Source organism: Saccostrea echinata, unplaced genomic scaffold (genome assembly GCF_033153115.1).
Source record: "Saccostrea echinata isolate AGI-Se365-2 ecotype Australia unplaced genomic scaffold, CSIRO_AGI_Sech_v1 ptg000047l, whole genome shotgun sequence".
Taxonomy (NCBI): Eukaryota; Metazoa; Mollusca; class Bivalvia; order Ostreida; family Ostreidae; genus Saccostrea; species Saccostrea echinata.
The window spans coordinates 12,849,668-12,871,471 of record NW_026889796.1 but is presented as its reverse complement, the minus strand read 5'-3'; the positions used below and the strand labels follow the sequence as shown (position 1 = coordinate 12,871,471).

Genomic DNA, 21,804 nt, shown 5'->3' with positions numbered 1-21,804 from the left:
TATAGCACACAACATGAAGAGTATATATATATAATACAACATGAAAAATAAATAAAGTACAACATATAACGTATATAAACAACGTAGAGAACTATATAATAATGAATAAGCGAATATACAGCTATTTTACAAGAAGTAAATAATTATAGTTTTTCTCAAATGAAATTTAATGTTTGTTTGTTAACCACAAAAAGTTTGCATAAACGTATAACAGATCTTCTAGCATACAGGTTCCATTGAAGGTTTCATTTTCAAGAACATAAACTTAACTTATAGAATATTTAAATACAATAATACCAATATTATATAAAAAAAAATTGAAAAGAAGTTCTCGGATAACGTAATGAAATTCTATTTCATATCAAAAATGACAAAAAGTTTTTAAAAAATAAAAAAAAATTAACACATTCCATGGTTTGCACGTCGTATATGAACAGCCCAATGTAAAAGAACAAGACTCTAAAAAGATAACGAAGAAAAATCATAATTTATAACCTGTAGTCTTATTCTAAATTAATTGTTACTCTTCCAAATCACGTATACTTTAAAAATTTGTTCAAGCACTCGAGTCTAAAGAGAACGGAAGTTGTACCATCAGTTTATTCTATTTACTAATTAGACGAGGGAATAAGTCGAGAAAAATGCCAATGTTTCGACAAATAAGAAAGTGAAATATAACACAATTCTCTTTGATATTTCATCTAACATTGTACACGTGTATAATGTATATTGTATTAATGTATACTTAGTATTTCATGTTAAGTCTCCGCAATTAACATCAGGTTCACCGATGTTAAAATTATTCGTTTATAAAATTATAGCAGATACCAAAGAGGGCTTTACAATAATCATTTCTCCATTCTATAACTCAGCTTCTCTATATGAGTGGGTCTTCGTTCCTTTTTTTGAAGTAAAAGAGTGTCTTCAAAGTTTGTTTAGAAATATTTTTTGCATAACAAAAACATAGTACAAGAACCCACTCTAGCTTTTAAATAAGCTTTTATGAACACAAAATTTGTATCTATCAGAGAAATATTTGAAGTCCAGTTATTCAATGGTTATACATGTATCACAAACAACTTGAAGATTTACATACCGACATATACTGACCTGTGCAGTGAAATGGGTAACATGTCACTCTCAGAGATAAACAAACTCAGGGGTTCCAATCCCAAGATTTTTTAACCGTAGAATAATTTTCGTAGAGAGAATTTTTCCGCAGAAAGTTTTGTTTTTCAAAAAACCACACCATTCAATAATAATAACTTTCCTCTTAATACTTAATTCTCAAATTGAGTTCATGTTTTTACACATTTGAAGCTAGAGGCATTTTGCGCGGCTTGTTTACCCATCTTCTTTGATTGAAAATTTCCTGGAATTCGATCAAATTTTCACATATCAACGACAATATTTTTTTTTCAAACCCTGTCCATTTCGTTCGTGTGAAGAATCTTGAGCCAAATGTACCCTGCCTTTTTCTCTGTTCCGTTACCATTCTGTCGGGAATTCAGATCATACCGTCTAATGGTGTTCCCTCCCCGATAGGTGGCGCTCTCGGACATCGGAATCACGCACTCGCCCAGAAATTCGTCCTTTATAATGCTGCTGTCCCATACCTTACAATAAATTCTCAAAATGTTTTGAAATGTCATAAAAATTTAGGATAATCTAAAAAAAGTGAATAATTGTAAGTTATTTGAGTTATTTTTTTTTAAATAAAAGAAACCAATTATTTAAATACAAATTAGTTACACGTACCTCAATTACAACGTCCTCCTCTGGCTTTTTCCTATAAAATGTTACTCTGTCATTCCATTCTGGTTTTAAAGAGCCCTTGCATACTCTTGTCTTAAATACTTTACCCTCGCACATGATTTTACAATAAAGGTTACCTGTAAAACAAAAAGGAGGTATAAAAAAAGGTAAGCAGAATAGAGGCTAAAAAGTAGTAAGCCGTTTGTCCAAAATGATAACCCACATCCTTTGTTTTCGTTTCCCGGAAATCCTTCCCCCTTCACCATAGTAACCTGTGTTGCGCATGTTTTCCTCTTCTTTAGATTGGTTTCAATTCCGCACAAAGTTGGGGGAGGTGGCTCATCCAGCCATAGCTCTCTGATAAAAAACAAATCCAAATTTAGGTTAAGATATTTTTCTTAAAATAAAATAACGCGACCAAGCATCATTCTCATTGACGACCGAATTTTGGTAAGAATCAAATGGAAGACTGATTTTATATGCTTCAGAAGCAAAATCGAGATATTACCTAAGATTTATATTACAATTGCAATACATCCTTAAAATGTATTTGCCATGACACCCCGGATCAAAGGTTGATGGAATGATGACGTAACGTCCGGGATGCAGAGTAACACGAGCGAACACGTTCCTGGCGTTGGAAAATGGTCCGGAATGTACCCTCTCTAATCTGTCATGCATTCTGTACTTCCGGTTTAGATCTGCCTGATGAAAAAAAGGAATCAGTTACAAATGTAAGTATTTCCTTTCTACATGTATAATAACATAAAAATTTATAGTTTTGAAAGAGAAAATATTTTGTCCTGTATAACGAATAAAATCGTACTTTCATAATAGTAATGCCAATTGTGTAGTTGGACTTTCCCTGATCTTTCTCTCTTCGTCTGTCGTATTGTTCCAAAGATACCAGAAGTTCTTCGTCTGCATCATTTATCTCAAACATATACTAAAACATTGAAAGAACAAGATAAAAAAAGATCAATTGCATTTGGACAATTTTCAATTTTACCTGATTGTGATTTATTTAATTAAGAAAATCTCTGTATTGTAACTCTAAGTAGTAAACTTAATAAAGGTCTTCCAAAAGCTAAAGAAGTAATGAAAATCATTAGAAGGAATCTTGATATTTTTTTTCAAATTTAATGAACAAATCATCAAAACTGATCTTATAACGTAGACATAAAAACTACTCACTTGTGGATTTTCTAGAAACGTCCCGTTGTTACCACAGCCTCCACATCGATTCCTCTTCCACTGTCCTTCCGCTTTGCCCTCCTTCCAAGTCTTGGACAGCGAAAATAGGGACGTATTGATGATGTGGCATATGTCGATGCTGGTGAAATATTGGCAGAAATCCTCAAATGACATCCTTCAAGACAGAAAAAGTATCGCTATTCTTTCGAAATATATTTTTTTACAATCTGTTTCCGTATCCAACATGAATCACACGCTTATTTACCAAAATTCGCCATTTTCGTCAAATGTTAATCCAAGTTCTTTTTTCTCACTTTCACTCACTTTCTTCCACTCCGGGGACCTAGAGATGAAAAGCTATACAATATTACAAGATATTGATATTTCATTAATTTTCACAGGAAAGCGTCTTTTAAAATACTCTCCATTTAATTCGCTACTATTTAAGAACATTTTTGTCATTTTGAGGCTTAACTTCTTTTCCCGTAGAGTTCCTTTAAAGTACCAACCCATCGCTCCACGCCCCTTTCCATTCGGTACCACCCCATGGATTGCGGCATCGAATCATATGGATTTTTTCTCTGCTGAAAATGGACTTCAGTCCTGTTCCAAGCTTTATTTTTCTTACGTCAGTTATGCTGTAGGCGTGGCCCTTTACTAGACCACAGGCAAGCGTTTCCTCCATCTCTGCTCTTGTCGCCTAAAAATATACAAATCTTTATATTTTAGAGTACCGTCTAGTATAATGTAGAAGGGAAAAGTAATGTATAAAATGGGATGAATAAAGAGTAGATAGAACTAGTTATTGCGTTCGGTTTTTAAAGTTTAAGATATGCAAACGAGTTTTCAAAAAATAAAATGCTGCAGATGCATACTGCAATAGACGTGCTCATTAAGGACTTGTCTTCTTTTGATTTTCGCAGAATCTTAAACAGCTTTTTCCTCTCCTCTGTAGAATTATAGTCTTTGATTTCTATGCCCTCGGCCACGCCCCCTGTCATGTCAACCATGGCGTCCTTAGCCTTCCCAGCAACCAGCGACTCGTAATCCCCGAATAATCTAAAAACGTTTGGGAAAGTTAGAATCTATTTCAATCATATCACAGATATTGTGCGTCACAATACATGTACTTGCAACTGTAGATGGCAATTTATGTGTTGCATTAATGTCGTAAAGATGCTTATCAAATATTGTTTTTGTCACTCACTTGGCATATGCTTTCTCGAGCAGAGCTGACCAAAACTCATTCCTGGATTTAGAATGCATGTAGATTAATCTCCCTTGACGTGTGGGAAGATAATCGTCTATGACGACATCGACCCATTCCCCACACTGCCAGAACTTAAAATGGAATATTCCAGCGTACTTTCGGCCTTTACCCCAATCCTGTTGTTCAATATCGGGAACTATCTGAAAAAATGTTGTAATAAGATGTTAAGTCAGATAGATTCTTATTTTCCATACAAACATGTATGGCAATATATTTCAGAACATATGGGGGGGGGGGGGAGATTTGGAAGGGGTGGGCTAAACATAAAAAAAACCTGTTTGGAGGGCTATAAGCCCCAATTTTCAATGCCTATATTATGTCTACCCCCCTCCCCGCTTCCGACCTCTCTACAGAAGTTAACAGCCTTGAATCTCCCTTGCCGAGTTGTTCTTTGTTCCTCTCTCAGACAACTCTGCAATGGGCTCGCGACAAGATTTTTGCCATAAAGTAAAAACATTCCAAGGATTATTTCAAATAAAACTAATAGTTCGATTCGACCTACGTGTAAATATTTACCTTAAAGGACAATTTAACTATGAAGGATCAAAGCAAACGCCCTTTGACATACGCGAGCTGGTCAAACAAGTTGAGAATGCATAAGCAGATGGTTGATAGTGATTTGAACCATTTGCTTTGGTCAAGGAATTCTGGTTTTTAACATCTAGTCGTTAAGGTTATACTGTATTAGGGCTGTGTCAATATATTGATTAATCAATACGTATCGAATATTCAGGAATGTATCGTATCGAAAAATAACTTCCAATACGTATCGGGCAGGCAGTTTTTCTTTTAATTATGTGAAAAAGTTGGGAATTTCAGTCACCAAAGGTTATCTTAACTGTTTTTAATTCAAAATGATCAATAGTGAAATAAACATTAAGGAGATAGTACATCTTATATAACTATTACAAAATACATAGACAACTATATTTTAACATGTTAGTTTTACAGTCATTAAAAGTTTGAATTTGAAGTGTACTTTGTAAAGACAGTGAGACATGAACTTCCAATTTGGTAATAAAACACCCAGTTTTTATCAAATCTATGGATTAAATGATATAAAAGACTTTTTTGATAGACTTGTTAAAGAATCCAATATATTGCATATCGCTTCATAAAATATCGTATCGTATCGAAATATTTTGCTCAATACACAGCCCTATACTGTATATACTTGTACCTTTCTCAGAAGGTTTTTCCGTTCTGCAATGCATGCACAGGCTGCCACAAACCAGCAGTTACCAAGGGAACCTTGGGAAAAATCGTCTGCACTACTGCCCTCAGTGAAAAACCTGGGATCGGAGACGATTTCCTGGAATGACGAATACTAATAAATCAAATAAACTTCCATAAAAGAATAATTTTCTTTACATTTCTATACACGTTTATAATCGTTAATAGTCATCAAAATCCAAAATATCGCGAAGTTGGTTAGTATATTGATGTCTTGCATTTGAAAAATCGAAAATAAACATTTGTCTATAACCTTATTCATTATTTTTAAAATACTTTTAATTGATTTAAAACCAGCATGGAGACTTGACACTTGATGAAGTGGTAGATTTTATGCGATGTACAATTACCTAAAATTCATACTACTGAACATTATACAAAAACTGCCTGTATAGTTACAAGAAAAAATCAGTCGCTCATAATTGGCTCACTGAATACATAGCTTTTTTTATCTAGAAATTTTGTTACGAGACAGGACATACTTGCACGTTAACAAGGCCTGTTTCATGCGGACTTTTATGTTACGGGCCGAAAAATTGGCATGAGTGAAAGTTGTCTGCTCTTTTGTGATTGTGACGTCATAGCTATCTGACGCTTAGTTGACGTCACAATTATCACCATAAACAAAGGAACTAAGCAGAAAGCAGGTCAGTATGTGAATTGCAGCTATGTGCTATTTACTTAATTTGGTTAATTCACGAATTAAAGTTCTGAGTTACAGTTATAAAAACTCAGTGAACACTATGTTTACTATTTCTTTTGTAGAATTTAGAAGCATTTATGATGGACTACAGTGAAATACTGGATTTCAGTGACAAAGGGGTAAGCGTAACTACATACCAAAGCTTTAGTTTACGTTCGATACTGATATGCATACAGACAGTGAGTGCTGGAACTTTTTGGTCATTTATCTAATTTTTTATTCTTCATTTTTTCAATTTTGTGAATAACTAAAAAAGTTGAAAGTGTTTTGTGCTTAAATTATCTAATGTCATTAATTGTCTTAAATTCAGGAGACCAAACTGGAGATATTAAAGTTTAGTTATAACTGGGCGGAGGAGGTAGAGAGGCAAGAGAGATTGGAGGTAATTAATTTATCTATTGGTGATAATTTCTTACCATTATGTGGCCTTTACTGTTTATGATATATTGTTGTTATGAAATATAAATAAATTGATACGCGCTGTTAATGTGCATCAATGCTCCTTGAATCCTTGTTAATTTTTGTATTTAATTTTTATTTGTGAAAGGCAATGGAGTTAGAAGACAGAGAAAGAAAGAAGATTGTGAAAGCCCTTATGAAGAAAGTTCACCAAGAAATGACTGTAAGTAAAATTGGAATTATCTAATACCACAACCCTGGGTGAAATAAATGAATCGAATAAAGTCTAAGAGTTTTATGTATAATTTATAAATATCAAAAATATGAAAAGGATGCAGTGAGATATAAAGGACCCCCATCCACCCCCATTCCAGTTTAATTCGCCAAACCAATCGTTGAGTCAACTTAATTATCAGTTGTTCATAATTGTAGTTAATTATAAGCAAGATATGCAGAATTATGATTTACTTATTCACTTATATTCTTTTCACAGGACATTATAAACAGAAAGTCAAAGGAGATGCGCAAAATACGGTCCGACATGGCAAGGAAGACAGATAAAATGGAGGCTATCCACAGAGAGCTAAAGGTACGTATAGTAATCGCTTATTAATGTAAATTTTAGGAACAGTTGATAAGAAGCATATTTTCTAAAATGTAACCAATATGTAACCAATGTATACTTATTGTAGGACACTACAGCCAGAAAGTCAAGCGAAATGGAGAAAATACAGGCAGACATGATGCGAAAAAGGGAGTTAATGCAGGATATCCACAGAGAGCTGATGGTATGTGGTATTCACTGATTCATGACATTGTACATTTTATGAACAATGAATTAGAAGCATGAATTTAAAATGTACTGAATGTTTACTTATCCTAGGACACCATAACCAGAAAGAAAAACGAGATGCAAAAAATATGGTCCGACATGATGAGGAAGAAAGATCAAATGGAGGCTGTACACAGAGAGCTTAAAGTACGTAGTACTTACCAATTAATGTTGATTTAATGATTGGTGAATTTTAATCAGGTTATCTTAAATGTAGCCAATGTATACGTATTCTAGGACACTACAGCTAGAAAGTTCAGCGAGATGGAGAAAATACAAGCCGACATGATTCGAAAAAGGGAGCTAATGGATGTTGTGCACAGAGAACTTAAGGTACGTAGTACTCACCATTTAATCTTGGTTTAATAAACAGTGAGTTAGAATCAAGTTATCTTAAATGTAGCCAATGTATACGTATTCTAGGACACTACAGCTAGAAATTTAAGCAAGATGGAGAAAATACAAGCCTACATGATGCGAAAAAGGGAGCTAATGGATGCTGTGCACAGAGAACTTCAGGTACGTAGTACTCACCATTTAATCTTGATTCAATGAGCGGTGAATTTTAATCAATTTGTCTTAATGTAGTCAATGTCAACGTATTCTAGGACACTACAGCTAGAAAGTTAAGCGAGACGGAGAAAATACAGGCCGAATTGATTCATAAAAGGGAGCTAATGGATGCTGTACACAGAGAACTTAAGGTACGTAGTACTCACCATTTAATCTTGATTTAATAAACAGCGAGTTAGAATCAAGTTATCTTAAATGTAGCCAATGTATTCTAATTCTAGGACACTATAGCCAGAAAGTTAAGCAAGATGGAGAAAATACAGGCCGACATGATGCGAAAAAGGGAACTAATGGAGGTTGTTCATGAAGAACTTAAGGTATGAAGTACTCGCCAATTAATGTCATTTAATTATCGATATGACTTCATTGGGTACTTTAAATACTTTCATTTTCATATTAACAAATTCTTTTGTCGAAAAGACTTATCTTTTATTTATTTTATTTTTGTGTATATTTTCAGATCGAATGTCAAAGAAAGAAAATTGCTCGTGCTGTTATAACGAAAGTTCTTCAGGAATGTATGGTGAGTAAAACAACTTTCCAATTATAGCTGTTGATTAAAATGACATGATGGATTCAGATTTTTTTTTTCCTGAAGATGTACTAATCCATGCTTATAGATATTTCAAAAATGTCAAAACGATTTGGTGTTCAACTTATTGTGATATCTTGATTGATAATCTATCAATAACGAATTGAGAAATTGTCTACGCATTGATATTATCAGCTTAATATTTTTAGATTTATAATTTATGATTATTTAAGTCCAATTAATAAATATGTTTCAAACAAAATACTACTTCTCTTGTAAATCCTTGTATACAATTTTTTCTTCCCTATTAATAGGAAACAGTAACCAAAAGGACCAATTATATGAACCATATTCGAGCAGATATATACAGAAAACTAGAAATGATGAAAGCAGTCCACAGGGAGCTTGTGGTAGGTACATTTTATAAGATTTATTTCTCACGTGATATACACATGTTCAGGCGCGGATCCATGATTTTTTTTCCAGGGGGGGGGGGTCCGTCCCAGTCAAAAAAATTCTATCCCAAAAATTTCTTGATAAGAAAAAAAAAAAAAAAACAAAAACAAAAAACAAAAACAAAAAAAAGTGAAAAACACCTATTTGGTGGTGGTGGTGGTGGTGGGGTCCACGTTTTCGGGGGGGGGGGGGGCATAGTCATTTTTTATTTGCTTCAGTGTATACTTTTTATAACTCTGCAAATTCCAGGGGGACCTGACCTGATACCCCCCTCCCCCCCCCCCACACACCCCTGTAGATCCGCACATGATGTTAGTTGTGTTTGAATGTTAATATGTTTGACTTAAATATTAACATTAATATTGATACTTTTTTCCAGAGAATGGAGGAAAAGAAAAAAGATAGACTCAGTAAGGTATGGTTGAGATTATTATTATACATGTGAAGTTAGCATTGAAAGATTCAACGTTCGATGCGCTGATTTACTAACTGTTTACTTTAGAATAAAGCAAAATATTGCATAGAAAATATTTCTATAAATTTGTTAAAGGAATTCGATATTAATAATATTGAAATAATAACCAATATAAATCTGACATTATTTTTTTCTTTTTCCAGGAATACGTTAAAAACATAATAACCGCTGCAAACGAAGAACTACAAAAGGAGTTTACACGTGTAAGTAATTTAACCACAGATTTTAATTTTCGTTCAATATCATTTATGTGCTTTTTGTGGGTAATGTATGCGAAATTTCAACCCCTATTAATTTGGACTTAGGTAAATGTGATATTCTACGTCCCATGCAACGAACTCGAAAATTTCCAGCGATCCATAAAAATTTTTTTCGTAACGAATTGAAAAAGACTTCAATGTCGTTTACCAGTTTTTGAAATATTTTTTAGGAGTTCATCAATAATGTGATTCAAATGGCTAAAGAAAAGCTTCAAAAACAACTTGAACAGAGTTCAAGAGTAAGTTTGGTATTTATTCTTTAAAATATTTTAAGATTTCAATTTTTTATTTCTATCTGTCTGCTAAATCAAAAGCTAATTATTTACTTTCTTTAGGAGACAAGCTCGGAAATGAAATCACACCAAATCCAGCAAAAAGTACAAGAGAAATCAAAAGTAAGCTGCGTGAATAGTTTAAAATGAACTTTTGAATTAATTTTCATACATTGTCGGCTTTTCTTCGAGAATTAACTTTCAATTATTTTCATATTAAAGAATTCCTGCATGGAGAGAGAAATGGAAGCTAATGAGGAGAATAACAATGAATTGTTTGTACCCAGGAAACTCTTCCTTTTCAATATAGACTATTTTAAGGACAGTCCAAAGGTAAATAACATTTTATTTAATTTTTTACATCCCCTTAGCGAGATGACATTCAAACAAAAATTTATATTTTTTCCTATAGGATATTAACAATAACATGCCTATATATTCCTTTTCTTTCAGAGTGAAAAGCTAAATCAAACCAAGTATACTCCTAACCCTTTATCAAGCATACTAAATTATGAGGATAACCATGCTCATGGAACGTGTTCAGAAAAGGTATCTTTTTGTTTGACATTGATAAAAGTATTAAAATCTGTTTAAAACGTCTCTTTTATTTGACTGACTTTTCTTAAACAGTTTCAAATATTTTTTTGTGCGTACACATTTTTTTTCTTTTCTTCAGAAATCCTCTCCAACCAAGACAAGAAAAAGCATCAAAACCCGTGTTTTAAAGTTTTTGGGACTGAAATAATATGGAAAATGAGTCTGAGAGACACTTAATGAATTTAGATTATTTTTGGAGTCCGATCTTAAAATTTGATTTTTGTAAAATATATTAATATTTGTAATTGAAATAGATGATATTGAAAGTTTTCTTTTGTCTTGCTGTTTTTTTTTTTTTTATCTAAAACAACTTCACCAGAGTTTATTGCTGTTTAGTAATTCTGCTCAAAACATTTTTTTACTGCTGAAGTAGCCTCCTATAACGATGTAAAACATACATTCACCCCCCACCCCGGGCCCCCCTTCCAAATTTCTGTCGTTTAATTTTCGTCATTTCTGTACATATTGGCAAAAATCTTAGAGTCGTATTTGGAAAGGAAGTTCTAAAATTACACTCCGTTGGCTGTTTACTAAAAGAAAAAAAATTCAACCGAATATCCATAAAATCGTTGATTTCTGGAATTCCCGGGGTTCTTTTTCCCCCTGTTCACAAATTTTTGCTGTTTGTAGATTTTGTTAGGTCGATCAATATTCTTTACTTTTACCTTTTTCTTTTATGAGTTTCGTCATATCACCTTTCACTAATTATTGATTGATATTCACCCCTGGTCGTTTCCAGACAATGTCTGCCGGGGCTGCCCTGCTGTAAAATAGGGAGGCACCCTCGGGAGGAAATTCACTGTCCCTGAACAGCGCCCTCTTCTTGATGCATTCCTTCTTTATCTTTTGGTATTTCTGATTTTTGAATGGTTTGGCTGACACCATTATTTTAATCTGATGAGAAAAGAAGATATATAATAAAATACTTTGCTATAAACAAGGAGCATTAAGTGTCAATCTTCAAAACTGTTATCTTAATTCTTTATGTATATCGATTTTACATGTACATATAACAACCGCTATGAAATTGTCAACAATTGCCACGATCATTATTTTGCATGACAGGCACATAGTATATCGCTATTGAACCGGGGAGGGCAGCCACAAAAAAAAAAATCAACTCACTTGGAAAAACTTTGACAAGCCGAAAAAAAGCCCAAAATTGTCCAAACTCTAAAATCTCTCCCACTCTTTACCAGTAAAACATACCACTTTGTTCAAAATTCCATGGATAGTTTAAGAGCAGTTTAAGTATAGATATACACATGTACGCAGGGCCATAGTATCGGGAGGGGAGGGGGAGGGGGTCTGCCCCCTTTTTTCCCAAACCTTTTTTTTTTTTTTTTACTATTGAAAATGTTAATTAAAAGGCTGGTCACTCCCTCCTTTTGTTGCACACACACCCTGTTGCTACATGCCTGCACGATCTCTCTAAAGTGTCGACACACGTGCATTCTCGAAACCCATATTCAATTCTGCAATGCCATTCTCATTTTGGCTGTTGCCTACACCCAAAAAGATATTAGAAAAAATATTTTAGCAATCTGGTTGGCTTACTGATATCATGATTTTTAAAGTTCGAAGAATGTAATATCAAATGCAATTTCAAAATACATGCCGTGTATTCTGAAAAGATATAAAATTCTTATAACCCATGCACCGAACTGAGTCATAAAGTACATCTCGCGAGACTGTTTTTACATTCCTCAGACAGTTTATTTAACAATTTTCTTATTCATTTAGAATCTGAAAGATAACAAAGGGACCGTTTTAACAAAATATATACAGCTACAGAAGAGGATACTTTTGGAAACCTACATCAACGGCCGAGAAATACGGCGTCGACAGATAGAAGTCTGATTGTAAACATCCGTGTAGAAAATGATGGGCATCGAAACTTTTTGTGTTGTGCCACTTATAATGTTTTGGTGATCTTGACAGTAATTTTGGCTTCTAGATAAAGCATGATAAGTTAGATTTATTTTAAGCCATGAATGGAACTCACGGATAGAGCGCGCGTTCTTATTTACTATCTCCCATACTTGATGTGAGGGTTTGCAGATCAGCTATATAGATATTGCATGTGCACAAATGTTTACATACAATATAAAACACGCGCGATCTAAATAGTGGTTGCATGTATATTGTTTTTATGTACGTTTCGTCGAGGCAACCACTTGCGCGCATTGTATACATAATGCCGTAAATTTATAATTGTAAATGCTGTGTATTTCTCTGCCTTTTGTTTTTTGTATTTAAACGCAATATCCGGATGATGGGTGAACACCTAGTAGCTGTTAGCTTAAGCCTTTTTAAAACCAGAAAAAGACACCCCCAGTATTAATATTAACAGCAGCATATTTAGCGCAATTTTTGTCTCAAATCCATAAAACAAATTTTAAATACTTTGAACATCATATGAACTAAAAAGAATATATAGTATCAACTTTTGCGATGACTATCAGATAATTAAGTACATACCTTTGGAATGATTTTGTTCCGTGTAGATATAAGTGGTGTTTTGGATGCACCTCTTTGTTCTGTTTGGTGGCTGTCTATATATCTACAGCTGTACAGTGAGTCACACTTCAGAGTTTAGATATTGTCAGGTCTTCATCACAAGATGAATCAAACAGCTAATGCCGACATCTTGTGGGTGTTTAAAAAAAAAAGTAAATGATATGTGGGTTTTTTTTTACATTAATTCTTATAGTTTATTTCAGTCTTTCACACATTGGATTTTTTTCAACTGCCCACTTTTATTATGTGTATCTGAATATTCGTGTAAGAATGCAACGAGATCGTGCAATGATCTAAATTATGATACATAGGTACAATATACAGATTCCCATTTATTATAGTCAAAGAAATATAAAGTCATTGTCCATTCATTTAAAAGAGTTATTCTGAAGCTCTGTTATTTATTCTTCTGTTCATAAAAAACAATAACAACAACAAAATTATTTCCATAAGTCCGGCGTGCATTTTCTGAATGTTTTCATGCACTGTCATATAAAAATTTTTATCTACATATACTTGATGAAGGGGGATTTCTTAGGATTTCAACTTATATAATTTCTTTGCAGATTTATTACTTGTTTTTGAACATCGGATGTAAGACTTTTGAAAAAATCTTTAGAAGATAAGAATGAAGACAGTAATGTAAATGTTTATTGCTGATCGAATTAATTTTGTACAGCTGCATACTACATGTATTGTACGAGTTACCTTTCCATATGGGAACTCTTTGGGCATTCGGGTACAAAAGAACGTAACAACAGTCAACAAAGGTAAATTTCATCGTTAAAAAAACATGAAAAAATGTCTAGGATAACAATTATTGAAATAATTGATTAAATTTGTTTATTTCTGTTTATCTATTCGCGTTTAGAATGTCACTACTTAAGAAAAAAAAATGTGAAATGGTGTTGTGATACTAAGTGAGTAGGTCACCTGCAATCTAATTTCGAGTTTCCTCGATTTGTTTAGGTAAAATTTTCGATCACTGCACATTGCTTTGTGCCTTTGAAAAATATCAAAGAAATGCTCTATTTATTAAGCTTTGAAATTTTTGTTTCAGTTTTTGTATATTAGTTATTTTAATGTTTGAAGAAATAGGAGGGAATTAAAGGTGCTTAGACACAGATTTGAACTTAATATTTTCTCAAATTTTCTGCATAATATCACGACTTATATATTGCAATAGCATTTCACACGAAAAAATAATTAAAAACGTATTTTATCTGGAAATTATTGGAACTATGAATTCCTTGACGCGTTTGATTAACACACCTTTGTACTTACACAAATTTTAACTTTATCCTTAATATTTAAGAAAAGAAGCGATTTTATTATGTATTAATGAAAAATATTACATCTATAATCCAGAAAATAAAGAGTAGAAATGTTCGAAAGCAAAACCAAATCCCCAGTATTATCAGTCCGTGCTCTGTGATGTGTACAGAGTTAACAAATTGAACACACCCGTGAAACGTAAACTGTTTTTGTAAACAGGGCACAAGCTCTGTTATTGTTAATGTTTACGATTCACCGGATGTGTTCAATTGTTAAACTCTGCACACACCACTGAGCACGGACTTACAATACTGTGAGTGGGTTTTGCTTTCGAACATTTCTACCCTGAATTTTCTGGGTTATAGTTTTAATATTTTTCATTAAATTAATACACAATAAAATTGCCACTTTTCTTAAGTATTAAGAATAAAATTAAAATATGTGAAAGCGCAAGGATGTGTCAATCCAACGCATCCAGAAATTCAAAGTTTTAATAACTTCGAGATTAAATAAGATTTTTATTATATTTTAGTATGAAATGCTATAGCCACATATAAGTCATGAAATTATACAGAAAATTTGAGAAAATACTAACTTCAAATCTGTGTCCAAGCACCTTTAAAAAGGCTAAATAAATTATGTATCATATCCACTTAGGAGATGCCAAAAAAGAGTGGAAAGAAAGGAAAGGGGAAAGGAAAGAAGAAAGCCAAGAAGACTGTTGCAGGCGCAGAAGACATTGTCCAGAGTTTCCTCAAATGTTACGAGAGAAACTGTGGTCTGACCGAGTCACAGATTAGTCCTAGAATTAAAAGTGCCTTAAGAGCATGCAAGGAAAATGAAACTGTGCTTTCCACTGTATGTTTTTATAAAATTTGAATAATACAAATGAATTTTAAACACTTCTGTTTAATTTTTTTTAATGTTATAATTCTTTGAAATATACATATATAATAACATATCTAAATATATTTTGTTTTAAGATTGTAATTTATTAATATATAAGTATTAATTTTGTCAAATTGGAAAAGTTTTGTCCCTAACAGTCCCTTTATGAATTTAGTTTATTTTGGAGCCTGCTCCCATTGAGAAGGAAGGGGACCTTCCAGTTTTACTGGAGCCTTTGATTGCTGCCTTTAGACAAGAGCGATATGTCCACATACAAGATTTGTATCTGTGGAATTACCCAATGACGTATGAAAATATGGCAACAGTGGTGAGATACACATTTAAACATCTGTATTTAAAGTGGTTTTAAAGAAAGTATTTAGAAATACAAAGTTTTTTTTACTAAAGAATCAGGAAACATTTTTATTGAAATGATTTTCAAAATTTGAGATTGTCTGTAAATGAAAAAACTGGTAATTAATGTAATGCATTTGCACATATTATAAAATTCACTTTTGTTCATTACCCAGGTAATTTAATATATACATGTGTAAAATTGTCCGTTGCAGGCCTTGCTGTTAGAGAAAGGCTGTTACCCCTTGAGATATGTCGAGTTTCTTGATTGTCTGTTGGAGGGTTACTCACTTCAGCGCTTCTCTAGGTCCTTTAACATCTGTTCGACACTAACCTCTGTCACACTGGATTATAATGAGTATGTTCTGAGTGACCATATTTTTTAACCAGAAAACGTATCTTGTAATAATCCCTTTAACACATTACTGTTAAATAAACAATTGTATGCAAATTTTTTTTATTTACAACTAGTCAATTTGAATTAAAAACTGGTCTGTGACAAAGAATATTCATTTTAAATAATGACCATACATGTAAATATCCAAAAGCTTGACTTACACGCAAATCTTGTGGAAATTTTTAGCACTTGAGTAAAAATTGGTTTTCAGTAGACCACTTTGTCTTCTAATAAAATCTTGACATGAAATAAATGCTATATATTATTTTCTAGATTCGGAGATGAAGGTGCACGGTACTTTTGTAAAGGAATGGAGGGAAATGTCACCCTTCTATCCATTAGCATGTGTTATTGTGATCTGGGTGTAGAGAGTGGAGACATACTGGGGAAAATGCTGGTGAAAACAGCAGTCAGGTACATGTAATAGTAAGGCATAAAAAACGTCAATTTTGCGTTTTGTCAATTTTGAATTTATCATAATTGAAACTAATTCCCCCTTCCCCCATCCCCCACGCATCCAAAGGGAAAAAACTGAAATGTGGACTCCTTCATATACTTTAATTGTTGCTTGAATAACTTAACATGAACAAATGAATTTCGATGAGAACAAAAAGTTAATTTTTTTTATAAAGGAAAAAAAAAACAACAACATTTATATATGTTTATATATACATGTAAATCTGTTGTAGGGAGTTGTTCTTGGATGGGAACAACTTAGAGTGTAAAGGGGTGATCAGTTTGATCGATCTCTGTGCTGAACAGGCTTTTTATGAGTCCACAATGAGGGCAGAAGAAGCAGCAAGAAAACTCCAAGAGGAGGCTGAAAAAGCTGAACGAGGTATGTTACGGGAACTGTGATTGGCTAAATACATAGTTGCATTGTTTCTGACACAAGGATGGCAAAATTTACTAAAGAGAATTTAATATCCTGATTAGAGACTTAATGATTTATTAATCAAATGAACAGGTACATGTATTTTTATATATATATATATATATATATATATATATATATATATATATATATATATATATATATATATATATATATATATATATATAGTAAAAACGTTTTGTGTATTTTAATGGATAAGATTAAAAAAGAAAGATTTTAACAACTTTTAAAATTGGATATTTAAGTTTACCTTTTACCTTCATTTTTAATTGTTTGTTAATTAATAAAAACAGAGAGTAAGCTTACTCCTCAGCAAAGACTTGGTATGTATTTGATGTTCCCTTCAAAAGACCACAAAGTATGCCTCATAACAAAAACTTTCAAATGTAGATGATCTCTCTCTCTCCCTCTCTCTCCCTCAACTGTTTCATTCAAAAAATCATTGTAGTACATGAAACAATTGGTCAATTTCTTTTTATCTATTGGTACTGTTTTATTTCCTAAATATTTTTAGATATAAATAGAATACTATTTTTTTCTTTTTCTCTCTCTCTCCATCTGTTTATGGAAAAGATTTCTAGCAGTTATAGATTTCTCTGCATCTCTGTAGTTCAGTATTAGATTTCTTTTGCCATAACCAATGGGTGTAAGGTGGCCTGTCTGACATGATTCATGTGCTTTAATTTTTCTTTTAAAATTTGCTTATTAGCCCAATTCCTCAAATGAATATTCCTAAAAGAATATTGAGGATGATTGAACTTCAAGAAGATTTTTTTTTCTGGTCTTTTGAGGACAAAATAAATATGTCATAATTTCTGGGTACACAGTCTGTTTGCCAGACTGAAAAAAAGAGGTCATGAAAAATGTATAATTACAATAGCAACAATATCAGTCGATCAATTGTAGAACCAAGCATGCATGTTCTTTTAAAACTGCTTAATGAATGTGACAAAATTAGTCCACAATAATTTCTTTCCCAAAATATTCTTTTCTGCTATTTCTTCAAACAATTTGATATATAAAAACAGTTTTGCAAAGTAAGTGGATTTTTAAAAAAAAAATTGTTTGGCTGAAACCTGCCCCAGCACTGCATAATTGAAAAAAAAAACAAAAAAAAAAAAACAAAACAAAAAACAGCAAAACAAAACACCACCATTTATATACTAGGTAGACATTAGTTATTGGTTCATTTAAGTTGTTAGTTATTGGTTCATTTAAGATGCCATATACATGTATGAATAAAAAAAATAATTAAGCAAAAATTTAATGTCTTTTTCAAGTTGCCATCATTTGATGTTTCTATTCTATCTGTTAACCCAAATATCCTTATTTAAACAGAAAGAGAGCAAGGTTACCGGTCATCTGGATTATCAGGAGATGAAGATGGTAAAGATGGAAAGAAGAAAAAGAAAAAGAAAGGTATAGTAAATATGTTTAAGCTTTTAACTAAAACTAGATTTGTCTTTGATATCTGCATTTCATAAGTAATATGTCTTCAAGAAGTCAGAAGTACAAAAGCACCAAAACGATTATCTCAGAAAGTGTCTACTACACTCATCAATGAATAGGAATAGTTGACTGAAAACAAGAAAATTAATTGCTACTGCTGTGCTGCAGATCCCCAGCAGTTTGGCCATTTTCTCAGTTGGGTAATTTTTTCAACAGGAAGGACCAATTACATGTACATGTCAGGTTTAGTACATGTATCTGGAACACCAATACATGTATATCAAATACCAGGGATATACACAAGTATATCAAAGCAACTCTAGGGTTTCAACTACAGCGGGAATTTATTATCTCAAAGTTTATTGTGAATTCCACTGAGATAGAGATACGGTGGTGTTTCTGTAGAATGGAAAACTATCATTCGGTAGACTTAAAAAAAAGAAAATTAAATTTGAATAAAGAAAAAAGGGGGCAAACACTTTTCCTCCATTAAGTGTAAATAATTTTCCTGTTTATAATAATCCAATGCTAATTGTATCAAACAACAGGAAAGAAAAAGAAGAAAAAGGAGCCACCCCCACCACCAGCTGTAGGTCCTTGGATCCACAAACTACATGTGGCAGACAATGGTATTGATGGGTTGGCATACAAAAGAGAGTTAGCTCCCTTACAAATGATGAGAGTTCTGAAAAAGTATGTGTGACTCTTACAGTTATTAAAAAAACGTCTTTTCATTCATGGAAACAGATCAAAGTAAATAGGAGTGACATAATCAATTTTTTAAATCAAGATTAAGGAAAATAAAATAAAACAGACAATGTATTAAAATTGTGTTGATTGTTTTTAAGGCTGATCATGTACTCTAACTGCTTTGAGGAATTAGACCTGGAGAAAAACTTAATTGGTGATATTGCTGCAAAAGAAATTTTGGAATCATTGGAACATAGAAAAGAAACAGGTACTACTCTGCATTTTTACAGGTCAATTGTTTAATATACCGGTATGTACATGAAGTTGCAAAATACAAGTATTTGGAGGTACAGTACTTGTCAATAAGTATTTTTTTTTTCATTTTACAGCTTGATTTAATGTAATGAATTTCATTATACATGTATTTTGCATGTGAATTTTATGTAAAATTCTCATGATATCAATGCTACTTCATGGTAGCTACATGTAGTGCTTTTAAAATTTGCTTATTATTGTTGTGATATTGCATGTTTTCAATCTACAGAAAAACTTGGAGGGTGTAAGGTGAGGGTAGGCAGTAGGATAAAGAAGGATACATTTGATGGCATCCTCAAACTTGGCTCTGGTCTCAAGAAAAAGAAGAAAGGGGGTAAAAAGGCAAGGAAGTAGTTTTTTGATAGATATATTTTGGACACAAGATAATCATGATTCAGATTATAACTCAATATTCTTTTGATATTTTAAGGTTCTTGACTGTCTATATTTGGGGCTGTTCAAAGGCCCCATTTCCAATTCAAAAATGGTACCTTTTTTCCATACTGAATGTTTTATTTTTCACAATATTCATTTTCCCTAAAAATTAAACATAGATAGTTAGATACATGTATATTACAACTGAACATGACATTCATATTATTCTATACAGAAAACATAATTTAGATTATAACACCAGAACACAATATTTAATGATTTTATTGTACAGTGATTTTCCCTAGAAGATCTATTTCCCCAATTTTAATGGTCCTTGCCCCTGCCCCAAAAAGTGGTGTGAAAGCCCTGAATACATACCCAACAACCTTTCAAATGCAAGAATGTTGGAGTTGTTCCATGTACTTCTAAATTCTTAATGTTTTATGACATACATGTAGATATTTTCTTAAAATACCTAAAACCCATTTTGTGAATTCAATTTATTTTTAAATTAGTCAGGCTATAGCTTATCCAAAATAGAACCAGAAATGTAGGATATCAGTTGTTATTCATAACTTGTTTTCATTAAATGAATCATTTTTTTAAATATATGTAGCATTTTTTTGAAATAATTGAATCAAGAAAATATTGCTGCTTCAGTACTTACATAGAATTATTATCTGTTATCTGCATGTATTGGATAAGTTGTAGGTGTAAGTGACAAAATAGTCTTCAAATAATATGATTTAGATGTATAATTACCTGTTTGGGTGTGTTTTTGCTATTGCAGAAAAAGAAATAATGGACTGACACTACCTCATGCAGTATCAGACTTCCTGTTCAAAATAGTCATCCACAAATGGTGAAAGATGAGCAGTGTTAATGTCAAAACAGACTGTGACGTTATTGCAATAAGCAAGCAGACATCATCAAAGACATCTTACACATCTGAATTCATCAATATCCATTTTAGAATAAAACTGAAAATAGGACTACATTAATGGATGTGTTTAGTTTAGCTTGGAACAGTAGAAGGTATGCACATACATGTAGAATGTTATTGATAAAATTTGAAATAAGCAAATGTACAAATCTAGTCAGATAATGGTCGTTATGTACATGTTTGTATGATTTCCTTCTTTACAATTTAAAAGGCACATGGATTTTTTTTGTTAGAAAATGTTTGATTTACAGGCATCATGTTTAGAACATTATCATGTCTAGCTCGTTTTTATTAGTACTTTATGAGTAAGTTTTTTGGATTTATGTTGATACACCTAGAGATCTATATCACATCAGTTCCTTGCAAATAAAAAAAAAAATCTTGATGTACTTTTGCCTACCTGGAATCCAATGCAAGGAGTATTCAGCTCTGCTGTTACTTCTAGATGGTAAACTGACGTGAAATGATTAAAAAAAAATTACCAAGAATAACATTCAATTATCAAAAATGAAATACATGTATCGTACATGTGAGCATTGAATGATAATTTTTTAAAAGTAACAGACTGAGTGTTAATTAACATAACAGCAATGTATCTTTACATTAATGATGTTAAATTGTTAAATTTATAGATAGCTCAAAGCATGCAGTTACAGCACTTTATCTCTTAGGAAAAGGGAAATTCAAGTTTTTAAAATACATATGTAATGAGCTCTTCATGAAATGAGATGACCCGTTTCTTTCCATTTTCTGTGAAATGAATTCTAGTACTCTAATTTGCATAAATATCAAATACTTAAAACTGTACTGTAATAAACTTCCCGAGAAGGATATATCCTGTAAACCAACAAACATAATTCACTGTATTTTTTATCAAGTGATTCGTCAGTTTGAAATCCATCCTCAACTTCTAATTTTCACCACATAGAAAACAGTCTGTGTAATTCCACAACCATTTAAGTACATGTATTTGCAAGCAAAAAAAAATAAAGGTCGTACAACCCGCGGATATTTCTCGCACATGTGTAAAAGTTGTCTAACAGTACTAGTATGTTTTTAATACTGTATATGATATACAGTATTGTACTTTCAAATTATTAATGTATAATAAATATATTAATGTTCATAAATTTCTCAATTTTTGGTCGAACT

At 32.3% G+C, this 21,804-nt stretch overlaps 2 protein-coding genes across 3 annotated transcripts; one reads left to right on the top strand and one right to left on the bottom strand.

The window, feature by feature from the left end:
• Positions 1–9: 9 nt before the first annotated feature.
• Positions 10–13,185, bottom strand: LOC133202432 (calpain-5-like). The gene is made up of 13 exons (XM_061338249.1): positions 13,033–13,185; positions 11,275–11,445; positions 5,400–5,531; positions 4,157–4,359; positions 3,825–4,008; positions 3,459–3,649; positions 3,215–3,292; positions 2,950–3,124; positions 2,582–2,701; positions 2,264–2,460; positions 1,979–2,112; positions 1,759–1,892; positions 10–1,616 (listed from the first exon to the last, which is right to left on the bottom strand). Exons 2-13 carry the CDS (start codon positions 11,434–11,436, stop codon positions 1,419–1,421), a joined length of 1,908 nt encoding a protein of 635 aa, XP_061194233.1. The 5' UTR covers positions 11,437–11,445; positions 13,033–13,185; the 3' UTR covers positions 10–1,418.
• A 621-nt stretch (positions 13,186–13,806) lies between these two features.
• On the top strand, positions 13,807–19,688 carry LOC133202305 (uncharacterized). Of its 2 annotated transcripts, XM_061338098.1 has the most exons (11): positions 13,807–13,841; positions 15,004–15,204; positions 15,410–15,562; positions 15,804–15,946; positions 16,259–16,399; positions 16,675–16,823; positions 17,174–17,203; positions 18,219–18,299; positions 18,878–19,022; positions 19,178–19,287; positions 19,564–19,688. In XM_061338098.1, the coding sequence occupies exons 2-11, from the start codon at positions 15,007–15,009 to the stop codon at positions 19,686–19,688; spliced, it is 1,275 nt and encodes a 424-aa protein (XP_061194082.1). In that variant the 5' UTR covers positions 13,807–13,841; positions 15,004–15,006. The 2 variants fall into 2 exon arrangements, with proteins under 2 accessions (XP_061194082.1, XP_061194083.1); XM_061338099.1 differs by lacking the exon at positions 17,174–17,203.
• Positions 19,689–21,804: the final 2,116 nt, after the last annotated feature.

Coding starts and splice junctions, on each gene's coding strand:
- LOC133202432 (XM_061338249.1), bottom strand. CDS start 11,436: ATGGTGTCAGCCAAACCATTCAAAAATCAGAAATACCAAAAGATAAAG. Junction 3,650..3,824: donor TAATGAGCACGTCTATTGCA/GTATGCATCTGC, acceptor GTATATTTTTAG/GCGACAAGAGCAGAGATGGA. Junction 2,113..2,263: donor AATTGTAATATAAATCTTAG/GTAATATCTCGA, acceptor GTTTTTTATCAG/AGAGCTATGGCTGGATGAGC.
- LOC133202305 (XM_061338098.1), top strand. CDS start 15,007: ATGCCAAAAAAGAGTGGAAAGAAAGGAAAGGGGAAAGGAAAGAAGAAA. Junction 15,563..15,803: donor ATGAAAATATGGCAACAGTG/GTGAGATACACA, acceptor TGTCCGTTGCAG/GCCTTGCTGTTAGAGAAAGG. Junction 19,023..19,177: donor ATGATGAGAGTTCTGAAAAA/GTATGTGTGACT, acceptor ATTGTTTTTAAG/GCTGATCATGTACTCTAACT.